We start from the raw sequence: 18,781 nt of genomic DNA, 5'->3' as shown, positions 1-18,781 counted from the left end.
ATCCCTGGGAGAGTTCAAGAAGATGGATGACCACTTATTGCAAATGTCATCAAAGCAATGAGTGGGAGATTGGACAAGGTGCCCTCTAAATTGTGTGGTAATATCATCAGCTGGGAAAAACCTTTCCTCAACTCATGGAATCTCAGATTGGGCAGAAATCTAGTTGCTTATAGTCTAATCCCCCATTTTATCCCTTAACTCGTTCCTCTTTATATAACTTCTTTTTCTACTTGAATTTTAGAAATTATGTGTAACAGTCCTGCTTATAGTTTATGAAGGTGCTATGCTAATAACTAATCTTCTTCAATACAGCCAGAACAGCTGTTCATCCCAACTTCTGGGTTTCCAAAACTTCTATGCTTCCATTAGTGACACCACACTTATAATAATCTGAAGTTTAAAATTTTGAGATTATCTCTTATTTCCTTTGCAATTCCTCTTATATTCTTTCCTTCTCTTATTGCTACTAAACTCTCATTATCTCATGCCTAGTTTTTCAAATACCTATATGCTTGTTGGAATAAGTGGATGGTTGGATGGATGGATAGATGGTTGGATGGATGGATGGTTGGATGGATGGATGGATGAGTGAGTGAATGACAACAACTTCGTAAGTAGTTTTTACATTCAATTCTATTAAGAACACTGCAGCCAATTTAATATCTGTAAAGTGCCAATATCATGTAACTCCCCTAGTTCAAAGCCACATATGGTACCAATTGAACAGAGATCATATAATGTCCAAACTCCTCAACTTGGAATTCAAAAGTCTCCAAACATGGATACAACCAACTTTTTCAACCTTATATCATGCTCTTAATTGAAACAAAAAAACTAAGACACCAGTCTTCTTCACTATACCCAAACACAATATGTTCACTTCCAGCTCCAAATTTTACCATGTTGCCTTTTTCTGGAGTGCTCTTCCTCTTTGTGTAGTCATATCATATTCCTCTTTCAGGGTTCAAGATAAACCCCACTTGTTCCATTAAGCTTTCCCTTGACCTCCACAGTATGTCATTGCTACTTAAATTATATATTTCCTTCTATTACTGCTTTTACTTTCCCCAACTGCATTGTAAGTCTCTTGATACTAGGGATGGTAATACTTCTTAGAGTTTCTTTACATGCCTAGCATAGTGCAGTGTTCCATAGAAGACTAATATTTATTTGCAGAAGAAAGAGCCTTCCCAATAACCAAGGGGCTATTTCTTAAACATATTTCTCCTGTTTCCACCTTATCATCTTGAAGAATTACAATAAAAGAAGACAGGATACCAGGTCTTGCAAAATTTTATTTATTTCTAAATCTATTTTTGTGAGTCGGTGTAATAAGGTTGATGGTAGATGGTACAGGTTAAAACTTGATAATTCAAGATTCTTAAAACCGAGTCAATATATCATTTCACAAATTATTGTGAAGGTTGTAAGGACATTTTCCTTTTTTTTTTTTTTCTGAAATGAAGTCTTACTCTCACCCAGGCTGTAGTGCAGTGGCATGATCTTGGCTCACTGCAACCTCTGCCTCCTGGGTTCAAGCGATTCTCCTGCCTCAGCCTCCTGAGTAGCTGGGATTACAGTCACCCTCCACCACACCTGGGTAATTTTTGTATTTTTAGTAGAGACAGGCTTTCACCATGTTGGCCAGGCTGGTCTCAAACTCCTGACCTCAAGTGATCCACCCGCGTTGGCCTCTCAAAATGCTCGGATTACAGATGTGAACCACTGCTCCTGGCCATAAGGATTTAGCAAATAAAATCACTCTGCCTGTTGGCAGTCCTAGTGTCAGCTATAGCTTTGCTTCTAGCTCTGTTCCCAGAGACATTACTCATGGTCATTCTACTGCTCCTCCCGTAATTGGGTCTTCACTGTAGGTTAAACCATTTTGCAAGCAACAAGGTTTTAAACTGAGTTATAATAACATGACACCTATAAACTTACACACTTCCAAGTCTTCTGGCTATTAGCAACATTTCAACTATTTGAGAACCGGCTGAGTGAACAGAAGGAAGCTTGCAGGACCATTTTTATCCCAAATATCACTAGTCCTTGGATACAGAAAGTTATTAGGAATATGATATGGTAAGCTATAGCCTGGGAGATGCCTTATGCAGAAAATGTTTGTCTTATTCCATTTTCTGTTGCTACAACAGGAGATCTGAGACTGGGTAATTTACAAAGAAAAGAGGTTTATTTAGCTCATGATTCTAAAGGCTAGGAAGTCCAAGATTGGGCAGCCCATCAGTTGAGGGCCTTGTGCTTCAACTCATTGTGGAAAGCAGAAGGGCATATGCAAAAGAGTCCAAACACTAAAGCAACCTTGCTTTATAACAGCCTGCTCTTGTGGGAACTAATCCATTCCCTTGAGAAATAACCCAGTCTCCCGAGAAAGAGATTAATCCATCCTAACAACCTAATTACCTCTCAGAAGCACCACCTCCCAACACAGCCATTCTGGAAACCAAGTCTCAACATGAGTTTTGGTGGAGACAAATCATATTCAAACCATAGCCATGTCCTTCTTGCAGTATGAAGAGTTTCAAGAAATTACTTTAATTAAGAGCATTAGCTTTCTTTTTCTATGACAAACAAATATAATTTTTCAAACCTACCTTTCTTCTGCACAATTTTAAAAACAAATAACCTGTGGTCCCCACACATTTGCATTGTAGCCATTTCTGTTGCTAGAAAAAAATTAAGATGCTATTCCTGAATGTGCCCACTCCAATCAATGGTAGCCCAGACTAGGACAGCTGCATTGCCAGGAAAGAGGATGCAATCATCAGAAGCCTTTCAGCCTACTAGTGTGAATTATTAAAAACTTTGGGCAAGCAGACAACTGGCTATTTCCAAAGAGGCTCTGTTCCAGATGCTCATAGTAATCAATCACCCTGGTTATTACTGAACTGTGGTGACTGTGTGCTTGATCTCATGTGGGTGCAAGTGCTCTCCACTAAGTTCAGACAAGGGATTTGGTTGGTGGGCATATCTGGGCTGCTGAGAAGACTTCCCTTGGGCCCCAAGGAACTTCTGTCCTAGTTTAATTTTCTTCTTCACTTGATTGCTCTAGGTGACTGCTGCTGTAGAGAGAAGGTTGGTAAAGGAGACTTAGACACAGAGAGAGGTGAGAGCTAGCTAGGTCTACAAGCTCTCAGACACTAGTCTTAGCTAAACAACCCTTTTTTGTTTACCTTTGTCTCAGACAGTCACGATGGCCTGAGCACCACACTGGATGCCCTGTTTGGGGAGCGGGGAGTCTAAGGCTGGGATGCAAAGGCTGACACCAACACTGCTTCAGAGGCTCCTTAGCACATACCTCTTACAGCAGGCAGTACGGGATTGAGTGGGCATGCAGTCTCTGAGAGGGGCTGATTTCCTTCACCATGCATGTCGATGGCTTGGCTGATCTCTACCTTAAGCAACTTCATTTTCTGAACTTCACTGGGGCCATAATCTGCCTTGAGAGGTACCTGAAAGGATCCACACATGTCTGAACTTTATTCATTGGGCCCAGAACAAATTGGGATGTTAAAATCTTGGGAACCAGAGACTCTTTTTATTCTGAAGATGGATTTGGGCATTAATGGGAAAAATTCTGAATAATTAGGTCATTTGTTGCAATTACTAAACAGAACATGGGTAGAGCAGATTTTTGCTTTGTTGAGAAGGCTCTGAATTCAGGAATGTAAAGTAGAAGATAGTATAAAGGAAAAGAGCCAGATACCAATATGACTTGAAGTCCTTCCCTCTCACCATTTTGAACCTCTGCTTACAATACACAAGTGTGGTGTGGCATACAGGCATAAGACAAAATTGTTGAGAGAAATATGTCATTGATTTCCTCTGGTTTCTAACCATCTTTCCTTTAACCATTATTTTTCTCATCCTGGAACCTTTCCGGATGCCTGTCCTCAGCTTCATATTCTAAAGGCTTTGTTTTTATCTGGCTGTCACAGATGAAAAGAAGCAATTAAATCAGTCTGATAAATTAAGGATGAATGGCTTAATATTTGGACCCAGCCCAGGGATATTTTTATTTTACTAAGTTTGTTTCCTAAGACATAAAACAATGGAACTGTAATGTTAGAGTTTGACACATTGGAGCCAATGAGCTACTGAGATTGTTGAGGGCAGGAGAGTCTTTTGCCGGATCCCTCTCATGATACACCCTCTGGAGGAAATTCTTCAGCCTAACTCAAAAAGCCCAGGCCTGAGCCAAGCACAAGGTTGAAAACCCCCTCCCAGTGAAGCATCTCACCATAAAGTGTTGGCCCGTAGAGCATATTTCCATAGTAGGGAAATAACTATCAGAAATAGCTCTGTCATCTTGATGTCTGGCAGGGTGGAGGTGGGTTTGACCACCTACGGAGGAGGATCCAGGCCTATGGCCATCTGTTCACCTCTGGAAATATAACTATAGAAACCTGAAGTCTGGAAGGCAGAAAGTGCTGCCCAGACTACAAGCAGTGTCACTAACCTGGGGATGGCCTTGCAGGAGCTCTACTGAGTACTCATTCTTACATAAGATAATAGTTCAAGATAATAAGAACTATTATTAATTGAGCATGTACCAGAGTGCTAGACACTGTGCTAAGTGCACAGTTTCATGTAATCCTCACACACACCATATGAGAAAAGTAGAAGTAGTTCCCATTTTGCCATGAGGCTCAGAGAGGTTTAAGTATCTTGTCCACGCAGCTGGTTAGCAGCAGAACTAGGATACCAGCTAAGGTCTGTCTGGCTTCAGAGCCCAACTTGTTAACCAATACATTATACTGTTCAATTCCCAACCTTGATTTCAGAAAATAGAAGTGGGATCAGGGGAGAATGCCAGCGAGTTCAGTAAGCAGTTTGAATCATAGGATGTGTACATATTTTTCAGAAATGTAATTTGTGATTTAAGTACAGGCAAAAGCTATAGATGTTTATTAAAACTGTTGGCTCTGTGGTTTAAAGCAGACCTTGGGGGATTGTTTTAATGAATAGGCAAGGCTTATTTAATTAGCATAGCAATTGTTTGTAAATGGCACTTGAGGGAGCCCGCAAACAATTTGTTCACCAGTATTTTATTAAACCTCCCCTCTGTGATCTTATAGATTCTTTTTATTTGCATTATGAATGGGCAAGGGAGAATTTGCTAGGGGAAGGGCTATGCATGCCAATTTTGACATCTTGAATATTAAAATTGCTACTTTTTCTCCTTGAGCAGCAGAGTTGACAGTTTCAAATAAGGAGCTGAGGGAAGGGTCACCACTTGCCTGTCACGGACAAGAGAGTGGTCTTAAGTGTTTGCATAGTACAGTCATACTGGTACATTTGACCAAGGACAATCAATAGGTTTCAGCAGATCCCAAATGAAGTGCATCAAAAGAACCCAGTGGTTTGGGGAAAACCTCATTCCAAGGAAAGGGTAAACATGAGAACTTGAGGGATCTTGGCTTCAAACCTTCCAATCTAGTCAAATAAGCATAATGGACCCTTAGGACTAACCCCCAACACCCATCCTAGGGAAAGGCTCTATCTGAGGGCAGGGTGAGTAGGCAATTGCTGTTTGCTGCTGTTCCTGCACAGGCAATCTCTAAGAAACCTTGTTAGGTAACATCTGCTGCATAGGTGACTGTTTGCCCACTGGGCATCAGTGGTTTGATAAGTGATATCCTAGCACTTGGACACTACGAGCATTCTCATCTGTAAGCAACTGTACTGGTTGTAGCTCCCCAGAGCTCATGATGCCAAGGTTTTCCAGTGTGGGCTCCCAGCTGCTGAGTGGGAAGAGCTTGGCTGTCCTATTAAATGGAATAGAAGTAAAGGAGCGTACTAGGGAGAAATCTTCCCTAACTCTGGGTTCACTGAATGCATACATGTTACCATTTACAGGAATCACCCTGCCCTGTATTATTCCTGGGTCATACGGTCCATCAGGATTTCCAGGCACTCCCGGATTCCCAGGTATGGAATGAGGCCAGAGAAAGCCACTAAACACTCTTGTAAGGGCCATGAGGCAAAGGAAGCAGAGGATAGCCCAGTAGTATTTGGGGATCCACATTCCTCCTGAGGGCAGCCTTGGGGATTGAGGAAACAGGATGGCTGCTGGAGAGGGCAGTGTGGGGAGGTGAGACAAGGAGAGGCTCTCCAAGAGACTGGGATTCTTGACTGAACATCACAAATCATACCTAGCACACCGACTTTCCTTTCCCCTCACTGCTTACATTTGGGTTTTCAGGCCCTAAAGGGTCTCGAGGCCTCCCTGGGATCCCAGGCCAGCCTGGGTCAAGTGGAACTAAAGGAGAGCCAGGGAGTCCAGGATTGGTTCATCTTCCTGAATTACCAGGTAAGAAAAGGAGTGTCTCCTCACCTGCTTCTCTTTGTGTGTGTGTGTGTGTGTGTGTGTGTGTGTGTATTTGGGTTGTGGTAGTCCTCTGCCAATTACAGGAAGCCAAGTTTGCTCTCTGGTGTGGGTAGGATGGTTTAATTTTATACCCTGGCAAGACACAGCATACAGCCATAGAATGACAGCATATTAGAGCAATAAGGACCATTCAAAATCAGCTGGGGCAACCCCTTAACTTTCATATGAGGAAACTGAGGCCCAGATGGGAAATGACTTGTCCGAGATCACTAAACCACTAGTGACAGAGCTAGGACTCTGCCAGGTTGTCTGTCTGCCAGTTCTATGAGTTTCCTGGATCAACTCCTTAAGGGCCAGTGAAAGAGATTGAGATCAGTCAGAGGGAAGTTGTCCATTGCTATCCCTTTTCTCACACTCTCTTGTTCCAACTTGAGCTTCATGATTCTTCACTGTACTAGTGGTCCTCAAACTGTACTCCATGGGCCAGCATCAGCATCACCTAGGAACTTGATGGAAATGCAAATTTTCTGCCTCTCCACAGGATCTGCTGATCATAACCTCTGGGGATGGGCCCGGTAATCTGCTTGTTACCCCAGGTGATTGTGATGCTTGCTCAGGTTTGAGAACCGCACTGCTGTAGGGCTCGGGGCTCATCTTGGACCATGTGCTCCAGGGTCCCCTCCAGTACCCTCTCCCCACCCAAGAAGAAGGAGGCATGACAGCAGAAGCTAGAGAACTCCAGAAGAGGTTGAACTTTTCTCAGGGTGCTATGGGGTGGCGTGTGTTCTTCAACAACTGTAGGACCCTCAGGAACAGTTTGTGGACCTCCGCCCACAGCCCTGCCTCCCAGAACTAGAACCTCCTCCAGGTCACAGGGCACAGTCCCTGCCTCTGCACAAGGCCTTGCAGGAACAGAGACTCCTGACCTTCAAGAGAAGTGACATATATTATTAATATGTTAGCTTTCATATTAGAAAAATCTGTCTCAGAGATCTGTACCCAGACAAATTGCTTCTAAACAGCCATGGTCTTTTATGTTCACCTTTTTACGTTTAGGATTTCCTGGACCTCGTGGGGAGAAGGGCTTGCCTGGGTTTCCTGGGCTCCCTGGAAAAGATGGCTTGCCTGGGATGATTGGCAGTCCAGGCTTACCTGGTTCCAAGGGAGCCACTGGTGACATCTTTGGTGCTGAAAATGGTGCTCCGGGGGAACAAGGCCTACAAGGATTAACAGGGCACAAAGGATTTCTTGGAGACTCTGGCCTTCCAGGACTCAAGGGTGAATCTTTTTGCCCCAATTATTTAACAATCTACAGAAAGCCTTATATTAATTTGTATACTTCCATGAATACTTGCATAAATCTGGGGTGATGGTTTAATTAAGGGGTTAAAATGAAATATTTTATTCTGTCCCTCCCTTTTGTGAAATTTTCCTTAAATAGCCTGAGTCGACTTTACTGTCTTAGTAATTCCAAAAGTGACCATAACTAATAGTCAAATTTCTTGCAAAGACTGGGTTACGGCTGGGAATAGCAGCAAGGCTGGAGCTGAGAAGACAGTGGCACCTGGGATAAGTCCTGGAAGTTGGTTTGCTGACCCACTCACTGCAATCTCTCCAGGCTGTGATCATTTGCCCTTCTCTTTTATCAGGTGTACACGGGAAGCCTGGCTTACTAGGCCCCAAAGGTGAGCGGGGCAGCCCTGGGACACCAGGACAGGTGGGACAGCCAGGCACCCCAGGATCTAGTGGTCCATATGGCATCAAGGGCAAATCTGGGCTCCCAGGAGCACCAGGCTTCCCAGGCACCTCAGGTAGGTCCTTCAGAGGAAGAGTCCCACCTTGACAGACTTCAGCTAGGCCCTGGGCCCAGATGCCCTGGGGGGGGGCAATAGCAGTAGTGGGACATGGTCAGAATTTAGAATGAGACTTGACTTCCCTAAGCTCTCAAGTTTCAAATCTCAAGTCACCCTTGCAGTACCAAGCAGAACAGATTGCTGCAGGTTAGCTTCCAAACTGTTGCCACAAATCTTTCCCCTCCCCCCGCCTCCTCCATGGCCTCATGCCCAGTTTTCAGGTTTCAACTCTCCCGACCTCCCCAGTTAGAGAAGCCACCCTCATCGTTGAGGGAGTCTAGTCCATCTCCATGCCTTCACTGGTGCTGTGGGCAGCCTGCTTTTGTTTGGGGAGAAGCTTGAGCAGAGTGTGACCACACCGGCAGCCTGCCTCTCAGGCGAGCGTGCCTCCAAGGACCCATGGCCAAGTGTCTTTTACTCAGCAGTGGGGCCTGACATTTGCTGCTTCCAGACTCGTGTTTGCAGCTTTGCCTTTTTCTCGCACCACCCTCCTCAACCTGCTTTGGTGACTGCACCATTCCCAACCGCCCCTTACTCCTGGCCTAGTGACTGAAGCTGAGTTATTTGCAGAGCCATTAATGTCCTTTTTATTCCCTTTGTCTCTCTGTGTTTCTGAGATCTTCACATAGGCTGCCTCAGTGAGAAAACACAGCACACAAGCTCACAGACTAACACCCCCACTGGCTCTGCCACTCAGGAATGTATCTGATTATACACTATAACATGGCCTTGCTTACAAGGCCAGGGATCCCTGAGCTCCTGCTGTGGGGTTGGCTCCCATTGAATTTTTCCCTTGTTGTGGAGTTCCCTTCACAGCCTCCCATTTGAATCCTGGGGCTTGCAGCTACTTGATGCTTTTCAATCCATAGAAAGCCAAGTCAGCCATTCATTTGGGTCCTTGGGGACCCAAATACCTCTGTCATCATGATTTAATCCTTTCGTTTTTTAATTTCCTTGCTTTGTACCTGAACATTCCACTTTGGCAGCAGCTCAGGAGGTTAATCCCATTGACCAACTTTAAAGCGTGGTGAAAGACGTCTCAGAATACCTAGGAGACCAAATGGGCCTTGTGGGTTTCTACAGTACTTGGCACTAGGGGGTCTTTCAACCTTAATGCCAAGGAACTGGCTGACTTAACTGATTGCTTGAGGGATTAAAAGGGCAGCCCTGTATCCAAGGCTCCCTGGGAGGCTGAAACAACAGCTCAGCTTTAACCTCTACTTCACCGATTGGCTCAGGAAACAGCCACTGTGGCATGATTCAGACTGGAAGTACCAGGAAACTGGAGCCTACTTGCCACCCTGGCTTCCTAGAGCTCCATTCAGGGGCTAAAGTGTAAACCACATTCACAAAGAGACAAAAAGTTATAATCAGAAGGGGTTTGCTCTCCCTGCCAGCTACTGTGCCATGCTGGAAGTAATAACCATTGGCGTGGCACTCTGGGTAGTAGATGCTAATGCTTCAGCCAGCTAAGAACTCTGCCTGTTAGCAGTTTGCATGTGCTATTGTTAAAGGGCCATTTACAAAACCTAACAAGCCAAACCAATCAGAAGCTATGATATAGGCAGTGGCCCAGATCTGGCCAGAGCCTCACTTGACAGCTGTCCTGTGTTCTCTCCTGTGCTGATTCAGGACATCCTGGAAAGAAAGGAACAAGAGGCAAGAAAGGTCCTCCTGGATCAATTGTAAAGAAAGGGCTGCCAGGGCTAAAAGGCCTTCCTGGAAATCCAGGCCTAGTAGGACTGAAAGGAAGCCCAGGCTCTCCAGGGGTCGCTGGGTTGCCAGCCCTCTCTGGACCCAAGGGTAAGTGAAGTGATCAGTGAAGTGACCAGTGGTTGCCAAAAAGGAGCATTTCAGCTGCGCAGCTTGCTCCTTCCTCTCTGCCTAGGAATGGGAAATGGGGAGGGACTTGGACAGGGCTTTTTGTGTCAAGATAGTTGGACAAGGCTAGTGCTAAAGGGGGACCTCTGGTCAAGGTGAGTCACCCTCACTGCCTGCTGGGTGGAACACTAGGCTGAGTATCATGGTCAGCAAAACCCTGGGCAGTACCAGCCACACTGGGTTTATTCATTTGCATAGTCCTACCATGGAGGCTGATAGCACTCACTTCCTATGATTGCCTTGATAGCCATTGGTAGTTGGGCAGGTGGTATCTCCATTTAGAAAAAGGGAAAGTGAGTGATTTAAGGTCACACAACTGGTTAGCAGCAGAAGCAGGCTAAAGCTCATCTCCTTGCCTCCTGGCCCTAGGCTTTTTTTTTTTTTTTCCTGTGTCACACATGAGCTATAACTTAGTGAATCATAAGAGAGGGGCCCAATTTTTTTTTTTTTTGACAGAGTTTTGCTCTTTTGAGTGAAGTGGCACGATCTCAGCTCACTGCAACCTCTGCCCCCCAGGTTGAAGCAATTCTCCTGCCTCAGCCTCCCGAGTAGCTGGGATTATAGGCACCCGCTACCACGCCCAGCTAATTTTTGTATTTTTAGTAGAGATGGGGTTTTTCCATGTTGGCCAGGCTGGTCTCAAACTCCTGACCACAGGTGATCCACCCTCCTCAGCCTCCCAAAGTGCTAGGATTACAGTGTGACCCACTGTGCCCGGCCGAGACGAGCCCACTTCTTTCCTTTGTATTGTGTAGTGCCATGTCCCTATTCAGGAAGGTAGTATAATATGTAATAAATAAGAGTTTAGTAATGACTAAGACTTTGGAATTAGAGAAACCTGGGTTTGAATTCCTTCTCTGCAACTTCCTTGCTGTATGACTTTGGGCAAGTTACTCAACCTCCCTGAGCCTCCATTTCCTTGTATGTAAAATGGGAGTAATAATAAAAGTTCTTGTTTTTCAACAGGAGAGAAGGGGTCTGTTGGATTCGTAGGTTTTCCAGGAATACCAGGTCTGCCTGGTATTCCTGGAACAAGAGGATTAAAGGGAATTCCAGGATCAACTGGAAAAATGGGACCATCTGGACGCGCTGGTACTCCTGGTGAAAAGGGTGAGCTGGGGAATTGAATTCTGGAACTGCTGCCCATGCTTTTCAATATATATATTTTGTTTGTTGACTTGGTTATTCCTGTGGTTTGTACCAAATCTATGTTAGATAATAAAATTTTGGGCTTCTGAATTAAGTCCTTTTAAGCCAAAAGGCTTAATCCCCTCTTAGTTAACACTGCATGTTAAAGGCCATGTGTGCCCATTCCCAGAAGACCAGTGGAGGAAGGTTTTGAGGAGAGTCTAAAGTTGCTGATAGACTTGGGATTTGTAGAAGAGGACATACACAGAAATGTGAAGTTGGGGGAATAGGGGTGGGGAATAAGATGGAAAGGCCCCAAAAGAGGGCTGTGATGGTATGGGAAGAAATGATGTGAAAGGTCAGCCTTTGCCTGACCCTGCGTCTAAGCTCTCTTTCTCACGCTGATCTCCATCCCTGCAGGAGACAGAGGCAATCCGGGGCCAGTCGGAATACCTAGTCCAAGACGTCCAATGTCAAACCTTTGGCTCAAAGGAGACAAAGGCTCTCAAGGCTCAGCCGGATCCAATGGATTTCCTGGGCCAAGAGGTGCTGGGGCAGGGGATGGATAGGAGAAATGCTCAAGAAAGGCTTCATAACCAAACTTGGCTTCCTTTTTGAGCAAAGGCCCTCAAGTACAGCCCCCCATCCCCAACCTCAGAGCAGCAGTGTGGTTGGCAGCAAGGAATCCAAGAAGGCTACCTCCCCTGGGCCTGAAGGCTGCCTGGACTTTGAGACTGCCATTTGTTATTGCCACTGTAGAACTGAGGTTTTCAACCACAGGCAGTGGTACCCCTGGAGGACCCTGAGCACTGTGCTGCTTTCCCAGTGGTATAGCAGAAGCAACTCTGTCGATGCCCCATAAGACTGAAAGCATCTCTCCCCACTTCACCTTTACCTTTAAGCTAACTGCTCCCTGAGCCTGCACTTGGCCTGCAACCTGGGGCACCTGCATCTTGGCAAGCCGGGTTTTTCTTGCCCAGTGTCTTTTTCCAAGTCTTTTTATTTCTTTTACAGGTGACAAAGGAGACGCTGGTCGACCTGGGCCACCAGGCCTGCCTGGAGCTCCTGGCCTCCCAGGCATTATCAAAGGAGTTAGTGGAAATCCAGGGCCCCCTGGCTTCATGGGAATCCGGGGCTTACCTGGCCTGAAGGGGTCCTCTGGGATCACAGGTTTCCCAGGAATGCCAGGAGAAAGTGTAAGTGTGACCAGATCTTTGTCTTTATACCGGAAAAGGCCCCCCATCTCACAGGGATATACCCCCACTGCCCACCTCTCTGATCCCAGCTTACTTCTCAGCCCCTTCTCCCAGGACATCCTCAGAAAGAGCTCTCTCCTTGAGTCTGACAGGTCTTCCCACCCTTTCCTGAACATCTCCTCCTCTGTTCTTTTGTTCACATCTCCCTGAAATGGCAGAGCCTTCTCTTGCCTTTACAATTATCCAATATCTGCCTGCCCTTCAGTCCCCAGCCCAGGCACCGTCTCCTCCAGGAGTCCCTGAGCTCCCACCCAGCTGCCACTCTATACTTATCACTGCTGACATCAATTCTAGTTGCTTCTGTGTGGGTCTGACTTCCTCAATGAGACTGTTACAGCTTGAGAACAAGAACTACCTTACATGCTTTTTTCTCTGCACCCCACTGCCAGCATTTCATGTTCAGCCTGGCACATTGTAAGAATTCGTAAAAACTTCTTGATGTTTTGCTAGAAAGGTCTTTGAAGCTCCACAAGGTGCAACGACTAGCAAATAATCAAGTCCAGCTTATCTGGGCTCATACAAGGCAAGGTGGAAGAGGTGGCTTAGCAATGAGACCAACCTGGATTTGAACCTCAGCTCCATTGCTCATTAGCTCTGTGATCTTGTACACACTGTTTACCTTACCTAAACCTCACTTTCCTCATCTGTAAAAATTGGGAATAATATTTAAATAGCCTTCAGACAGTAGGGAGGGTTAAGTGACATGACTCATGTAAAGCTCTTAATATTGTGTCTGGCACATAGCCGGCTCTGCATAAATAGCAGATGTATCAAATGGTCTCAATGAATTGAATCACAGAACACCTGGACTCCTTGCAGGCAAAGTCCCTGAACTTCAAAAGTGTCAGTCCATCTGATGGAGAGAACTTGGTGCGTGCGCACACACACACACACACACACACACCTGAAGCAATTGAAAATAAATAGTTCTAGACTGGATAGTCCTGACTACTTACATTCTAGGGGGATGAAAACAAAGTGGGAATGCATTCTAGGAGAAGTCCCAGCATGAACAGAGGCTCAGAATTAGAAGATATGGCAATGTGCCTGATGAAGCCGGGCAAGGAAGCAGCCACAATGGAGGGGTGTCCTGGGTAGTGGTCCAGTGCACACAGTGACCCAGCCCAGTACTCAGCCTCCTACCCAAAGCACTAAGTGGCATAAATCTTTACTGGATACTGGGTACATCTCAAAATGAACCAAAACCATAACAGATATCAAGAAAAGAACTTTGCTGATGGCAGCTGACATGGCCACTTCCCAGACTCAGATAGTGTGTTGGACATTAGCCAGTGAAGGCAGATTTTCTTCTGAAAATGGTAACATTTGCCAAAATTCAGACTCCAGCACCTGCACACATACCACCTGCTACCTGGTGGCAGAAAGACCTTGTGTTCCTTGCGGAACCTGTGGCAGAGGGCTAACCCTGCAGGGTGAAGTGAAGCTTCTTCCTATGCATAATGGCTCCAGAGCTTTGGCAAGGACAGTGGTAGCCAACTGTGTGTTGAGTCCATTGAGTGCCTGGCCTGTCATCTTCTGCATTTTCTAAGAGACTCGCTAGAATGGCCACACTGTGACTTTCTAAGATTCCCATTTTGATAAGCAGTGGGATCGAATCCTTCCCCTACAAACCCTAAGTATGTGCTCTGCCCTTTGTTCATCACCTTCCCGTTTGCAGGACGTAACATCCCCACTTCCAGCCCACAGTCCACCCTTGCCACAAAATACATGATGGACATCTCTCAGGCAGTGGCTCAGTGAGGGGTGAGGGAGTAAGAGGGTGGGCAGTTCTGAGCTCTGGGCAGAAATGATGATTCCCATATTGCTTTGAAGGGTTCACAAGGTATCAGAGGGTCGCCTGGACTCCCAGGAGCATCTGGTCTCCCAGGCCTGAAAGGTAAGGAGCATTTTTTTTTCTTTTAATGTGTTCTAGAGCAAGGTAGATTTCTAGCAGGCCCAAGGGTCTCTCCTTTTTTTTTTTTTTTTTCTTTTTTAGGCAGAGTCTCGCTCTGTCACCTAGTGTCACCTAGGCTGGAGTGCAGTGGCGCAATCTCAGCTCACTGCAACCTCTGCCTCCCGGGTTCAAGCGATTCTCCTGCCTCAGCTTCCTGAGTAGCTGGGATTACAGGCATTAACCACCACGCCCGGCTAATTTTTGTATTTTTGGTAGAGACGGATTTCACCATGTTGGTCTGGCTGGTCTCAAACTTCTGACCTCGTGGTCTGCCCACCTCAGCCTCCCAAAGTGCTGGGATTACAGGCGTGAGCCACTGCACCTGGCCATCCCAAGGGTCTCTTGCGAGGGTAGCGGAGAGTCTGTGTTTAGGGGAAAGTCAATTAATTTACATTTTCCCTTTGGCCAAACCCTTTTTGCAGTCCTTGTTCCTCACAGACAATGCAACAAACAATGGTACTTACCAAGATCTCTCTCTGTGGCTTTCATGGATCCAAGTAAAAGGCTGTCCTTTGGCTTTGTGGTTTTGCCCATCTGCTTTCCAGACTTAGCAGTGAGGAGAACCTCGGCTCCAGTCTCTTACCCTGATAAACCCAGCCCACTAGGCAGGAAAATTTCCCATTCTTGCTGGCATCACTGTTCCATTCTGGTGATGTTTGAGGGCCCTGCCTACCATCTTCTCTGCCCATACTGAGCCTAGTGATGTGTTTCCCAAAGGAGATATGCTGTATGTAGCAGCATTTCATGCCAGTAGTCTGGTAGCAGCATCCCAGCTCCTGGATGGTGGTTCATCACTTTTTACCCAATAGATAATTTTGTCAAGGAGCTCCTCTGGCTACACTGAATCTGAAAAAAAAAATTGTGTTCAAAAGATCTCAGTGGTGCAAAATGAGCTATAGCTTCTCCTGGCCATTTAAACAATGTATTGGAATCCTCAGGAGACAACGGCCAGACAGTTGAAATTTCCGGTAGCCCAGGACCCAAGGGACAGCCTGGCGAATCTGGTTTTAAAGGTAAGGTTGCTATATTTTTGTCTTGTTTGCCTCACAGACTCCACAAAACTGAGGATTAGAAGGAATTTTGGAGGTCAACCCCAAGTTCTGCAACTTCTATCCAGTGCAGAAAATTTCCTATCTATCAATTCCCCAAGCAAATCAGCCTACTCTTCCTTCAAGACTCATAGACTGGCAAAGACCTTTGGGATAATGGCCTACATCCCCTTAGTTTAGAAGTTGTTATCTAAACTGTCCTTCTTGAACATTTCCACTTATTGCTCCCACTTCTGAAGGGATACTCATAACAAATTTACTTGCTTCTCAATTGTAGGGCACCTTTCTAATGTGAAAACAGCCACCACTATCTTTTTTAGAGTTTCTTCATTGGGTCTAGCTCCTTCAGCAATTCAGAATCTACTCTTTCCCATAGAGGAATGCACTGCTAGAAATATGGCCTAATCACTCAGCATTTTTCTTGGTTTTATAGGTACAAAAGGAAGAGATGGACTAATAGGCAATATAGGCTTCCCTGGAAACAAAGGTGAAGATGGAAAAGTTGGTGTTTCCGGAGATGTTGGCCTTCCTGGAGCTCCAGGTACCATGCCACATGATAACCTTATTCTGAAAGAGTTTGGATTAGCTTCAAGCCATGCCCCATTCTGAACCTCTGCCTTGGTTTCACATTTAGGATTTCCAGGAGTTGCCGGCATGAAAGGAGAACCAGGACTTCCAGGTTCTTCTGGTCACCAAGGGGCAATTGGGCCCCTAGGATCCCCCGGATTAATAGGACCCAAAGGTATGTGTATTTGGGAGCAGGCAGTGGGGAAAAGTCTTTCCCTCGATGAAGGACACCAACTACTTTATCTTAGAAGATACTAGCTAGGGTTAAGCCATGCCTACAGGAGTCATTGGACATGAGGAATCATGGGAAAGGAAGATGAAGAGTAATGAAGGCAGGCAAGTATGAGTGTGAAGAGAAGAATATGGGATCCATGAAGAGAAGAGCTAGCAAGGAAGGCAATTGCCCTGGCATGTGTAGCCTTTCCCTGACTTAGAGATTGGGCAGTGAGTTTCTGGAACCAGTCTCTGGGAGCTGACAACTCAAGGTCTTGACATTGCTACTCTGAGTTCTTCTTCAGGATACCTAATGAGCTGCCGTCTTACTCCTAAAGCTGTATTGGTCTCTGATAAGAGTCATGAGAACCTGTGGTATAGGATATAGGTTGAGAGTGTTTTCTTCTCCCTTAGGGCATTAAGTAAATGCCTCAAAAAAGACCAGGACTTTAAAATAAGGACCTCGCAATGCCTTTGGGGGCAGGTAGCTACCTCTTGCTGATGCTTCATTATTCAGAGTTGCTGGAGCCATTTTTGACATTCTCTCCCCTCAGGCTTCCCTGGATTTCCTGGTTTACATGGACTGAATGGGCTTCCGGGCACCAAGGGTACCCATGGCACTCCAGGTTAGGAAGACCCTCAGGGTGAAGAGGAGGGCATCAGCTCTTCCAGAAGCCTGGCAAGGGCTGGCCATGAATTCTCGACTGTGGTGTATCCCATATCCTTGGACTCATAGCTCTCCTTATTAACCTCCAATTTGAGGTCCCTTGATATGGAGAAGAAAGAGGATGGGTTTTTTTCTTCTACTCAGATTAACTTTCTTTCTTGTTACTTCAGTACTCTGCCTCTGGTGTCTGTCAGTCAGGCTTCTCAGGCCACAGGCGAGTGAGTTAGGCAGGAAGGCCTCACCTCCACTGAGGTCTGCCCCCTACCCCTGCATCTCCTCCTAGGACCTAGTATCACCGGTGTGCCCGGGCCTGCTGGTCTCCCTGGACCCAAAGGAGAAAAAGGATATCCAGGAATCGGCATCGGAGCTCCAGGGAAGCCGGGCCTGAGAGGGCAAAAAGGTGATCGAGGTGAGTCCAAGTCAGGCCTTGTAGAGGCTGAGTGAGGCCTTGCTGGGAGAGTCAGGTTTAGGGTACAGCAGGGCCATGTGGCTCACAGGGTTGGGCTGTGAGTGTCTTCACATCTCTGGGAGTCTCACAACCCAGTGGGAATGACTGCTGAGAAAGAGAGGTTAGGCTGTGCTTAGCATTTTCCAGTGAAGACTGTCAGGGCACAGTTCACCAAGTCCATTTTAGCCTCCAGATTCTCTTCTGTTCCTCCTTACTAACCTCAAGCCTCTCTGGCATGCTTGGTCAGAGCTTGCAATTATTGGTCCTGAGGGACAGGGCTTGTCCATTTAGTGAGAGGTTGGCTGGCATTTCCTCAGCGTCCAGTGTGGATGACACTCCCAGGGCCCTGGGAAGACAGTGTGGCTGCGGGAAGGATCCCAAGACTAAGATGATACAAGTCTCCACCGGACAGAACCACAGCATACCCTCAACTAGAATTTGTTGGGTTTACTAGAAAGCAGGTTCTACCCTAATCTCGGCTCCTGACTCATCACATGGCCTGAAGTCCCTTTCTGAGTCTCCCTTTCCCCACCTCTCAAAAAGTAAGAATGACTTGTGTTCTTCAACTTTTCCTCAGGAAAGTTCCAAAAACCTGTGTACATTCCACTCCATGTTAACCAGGAAATGAATTCACCATAGCATCATGGTTAAGAGTATGGGCTCTGAAATCAGACTAGCTGGGTTCAAATTCAAGCTATATCTCTCACTAGCTATATGACTTTAAACAAGGAAGTTACTTGTTCCTCAATCCCAAATGAGCCCTTAGTTTTCCTTTTCCATAAAATGAACATTATAACAGAACCTACCTCATAGGTTTTTTGAGGAATCAATGAGGAACGAGGTAAGATATACAAAAGCTCAGTGCCTGGCACATAGTATATACTTAAGAATATTATTGCATGTTACCTGGGGAAATCATATTTGCAAAATTTCCTGTTTCTCTCTGCTCTGGGGCTTGAGGTCTCACCGCATTTTGTTTATGTGCATGTTTGTGTACAGTGTGTATGTTTCCGAGGGACTATATTCATATATTAATTCATTTCCTGCTGCATTTTAAATTGATGCATTTGCAGTTTCTGTGTTTCTTCTTCCCTTTGATCTGGACCAAACTGTTCTTTTCTGAAAGCCAGCAGCTTCTCCAGAGGAAGGGCTCAAAGCAGGGTCCGAGCCTGCCCAGAGACTGTCTTCTTTCATGGGCTATAGGGAAAAGGGGACTGGATAAAAACACAGGGACATTTTCTTTTGTTTTCAAATCTTGATGGTCATTAGATTATTCATTTTCTTTAGCTATCTGAGATAATAAAATCACAATTACGCACGTAGTAAACAGCACAGGTCAAGAAGGATACATTTCAGCAACATAGCACTAAGCAAAAAACAAACATGTCACAGAGGAATACATTTGGTATGATTCCA

At 45.7% G+C, this 18,781-nt stretch overlaps 1 protein-coding gene across 11 annotated transcripts in view; it reads left to right on the top strand.

Moving 5' to 3' along the window:
* The window catches only part of COL4A6 (collagen type IV alpha 6 chain), a 286,626-nt gene that overhangs the window by 255,304 nt on the left and 12,541 nt on the right, over window positions 1-18,781 (top strand). For 7 of the 11 annotated variants that reach the window (XM_055376253.2, XM_055376247.2, XM_055376248.1 and 4 more), the window contains 14 exons: window positions 5,878-5,949; window positions 6,224-6,331; window positions 7,406-7,627; window positions 7,999-8,160; window positions 9,835-10,005; window positions 11,050-11,193; window positions 11,632-11,757; window positions 12,226-12,407; window positions 14,301-14,364; window positions 15,360-15,434; window positions 15,904-16,011; window positions 16,105-16,212; window positions 16,805-16,876; window positions 17,201-17,326. In XM_055376253.2, the coding sequence (XP_055232228.1) occupies window positions 5,878-5,949; window positions 6,224-6,331; window positions 7,406-7,627; window positions 7,999-8,160; window positions 9,835-10,005; window positions 11,050-11,193; window positions 11,632-11,757; window positions 12,226-12,407; window positions 14,301-14,364; window positions 15,360-15,434; window positions 15,904-16,011; window positions 16,105-16,212; window positions 16,805-16,876; window positions 17,201-17,326 (1,740 nt within the window). The remainder of the gene's footprint in view (window positions 1-5,877; window positions 5,950-6,223; window positions 6,332-7,405; window positions 7,628-7,998; window positions 8,161-9,834; window positions 10,006-11,049; window positions 11,194-11,631; window positions 11,758-12,225; window positions 12,408-14,300; window positions 14,365-15,359; window positions 15,435-15,903; window positions 16,012-16,104; window positions 16,213-16,804; window positions 16,877-17,200; window positions 17,327-18,781) is intronic. The other 4 variants (XM_055376250.2, XM_055376254.2, XM_055376255.1 and 1 more) reach the window with 2 other exon arrangements.

This window comes from Gorilla gorilla, chromosome X (genome assembly GCF_029281585.2).
Source record: "Gorilla gorilla gorilla isolate KB3781 chromosome X, NHGRI_mGorGor1-v2.1_pri, whole genome shotgun sequence".
Lineage (NCBI taxonomy): Eukaryota > Metazoa > Chordata > Mammalia > Primates > Hominidae > Gorilla > Gorilla gorilla.
Note: the sequence above shows the minus strand (reverse complement) of the source record. Positions and strands in the feature narration are given on the sequence as shown.